The sequence below is a fragment of the Cryptotermes secundus genome, unplaced genomic scaffold, assembly GCF_002891405.2.
Source record: "Cryptotermes secundus unplaced genomic scaffold, Csec_1.0 C38541420, whole genome shotgun sequence".
Classification (NCBI taxonomy): domain Eukaryota; kingdom Metazoa; phylum Arthropoda; class Insecta; order Blattodea; family Kalotermitidae; genus Cryptotermes; species Cryptotermes secundus.
The window spans coordinates 1-1,295 of NW_019771546.1; the positions used below are offsets into that span (position 1 = coordinate 1).

The window sequence follows — 1,295 nt, forward strand, 5'->3', positions numbered from 1 at the left end:
AAAAAAAAATTGCAAGGGGACGATCTAATTGATGGATAGTATAGGTGAAATATAGAACAATGAGTTACGTTTTTCTTTTATTGAGCAGGATAAGGTTAGATTCTAATGGTGCGATTACGTTAGAACTATAATAAACCTTCGTGTTTCACATAAAAACATGATTTTTTTAAGGATTTTGCACATGTCGACTGCTCAGGGATTATTGTTTGACTGAACGCTGTAGGCAGATGGAAGCTTCTCCACTTTACCTACCAACGGAGTGGGCTACTTTTACCGCCGATAGAACTTTCATTATCCCATCCTCTCTACCATCCGCCTTCAGGACTCAGTCAGGCAGAAAAGATCAAGAAGCTTGATTAGGTTATTTTAATTAATCAGACAATTCTTTGATAGATGTAAATAAGTGGTGTAGTTAAATTGAATTTTAACTCATTAATCCAACATTTACTTGATCATTTTCTGCCATTTTAGGTGTGACGGCCATTTCGCGAAGGACTGTCCTCGTTTGAACGACTACAAGTTCTACCTTGCATTTGAGAACGGTGATTGCCGGGAATATATCACAGAGAAGGCGTGGTGGAACGCGTATCACAAGGGAGCCGTTCCCGTCATCATGGGGGCTTCTCTGGAGGACTGTGTCCGTCTTCTTCCCCCTAAATCTTACATCCATGTCAGGAACTTCTCGTCTCCCGCCAGTCTAGCCCGGTATCTGCTCTACCTAAACGCGTCTCCTTCGGAATACAACAACTTCTTTCACTGGAAGAAGAACTTCAAGGTTGTTAACGAACACGGCTACTTCCAGTCACCGGTGTACCACTACTGCAGACTGTGCGAGGCTCTCAATTATAATGATCCAGCACCAAAAGTGTACAATAAACTGGAAGACTTCTGGGATAGCAGCAGGGATTGTTATGAACCTGTCATCTAGGTATTAAAACCTTCTAGGGTAAGAAATATTTCAGAAGTCTCTAAACGTTTTGCGGATTTTCACACGGACTTGAAGTGAATTCCAGAAAATTATATTGTAATTCTTGATAATTTCTATCACATTTATGCTTAAGATGGATACAGCATGTTCCTACAGAAACAAACTGGTAACGATCTTCCAGATAATGCAGCGTAAGATATCATAAATCTATACTTTTCATGTATTTTTTATTTTTCTCCTTTCTAAATCATTGTTTCCTCGTTAGTCTGTGTTCACAGTGTATATGTGTGTAATCGCGGAAATAGCGGCTCCGGTTTAGACACCCAGTCGGTATAGTTCGCTTGCGGACTACAGGCCACGGAGTTTA

General features: G+C 40.5%; 1 protein-coding gene across 1 annotated transcript; it reads left to right on the top strand.

Moving 5' to 3' along the window:
- Positions 1-471: 471 nt before the first annotated feature.
- LOC111875152 (glycoprotein 3-alpha-L-fucosyltransferase A-like) lies at positions 472-928 on the top strand (the record flags this gene model as incomplete). The annotated part of the gene is made up of 1 exon (XM_023871213.1): positions 472-928. A coding segment is annotated over one exon (457 nt), but the record flags the coding sequence as incomplete, so codon positions are not given.
- Between the last annotated feature and the right edge of the window lie 367 nt (positions 929-1,295).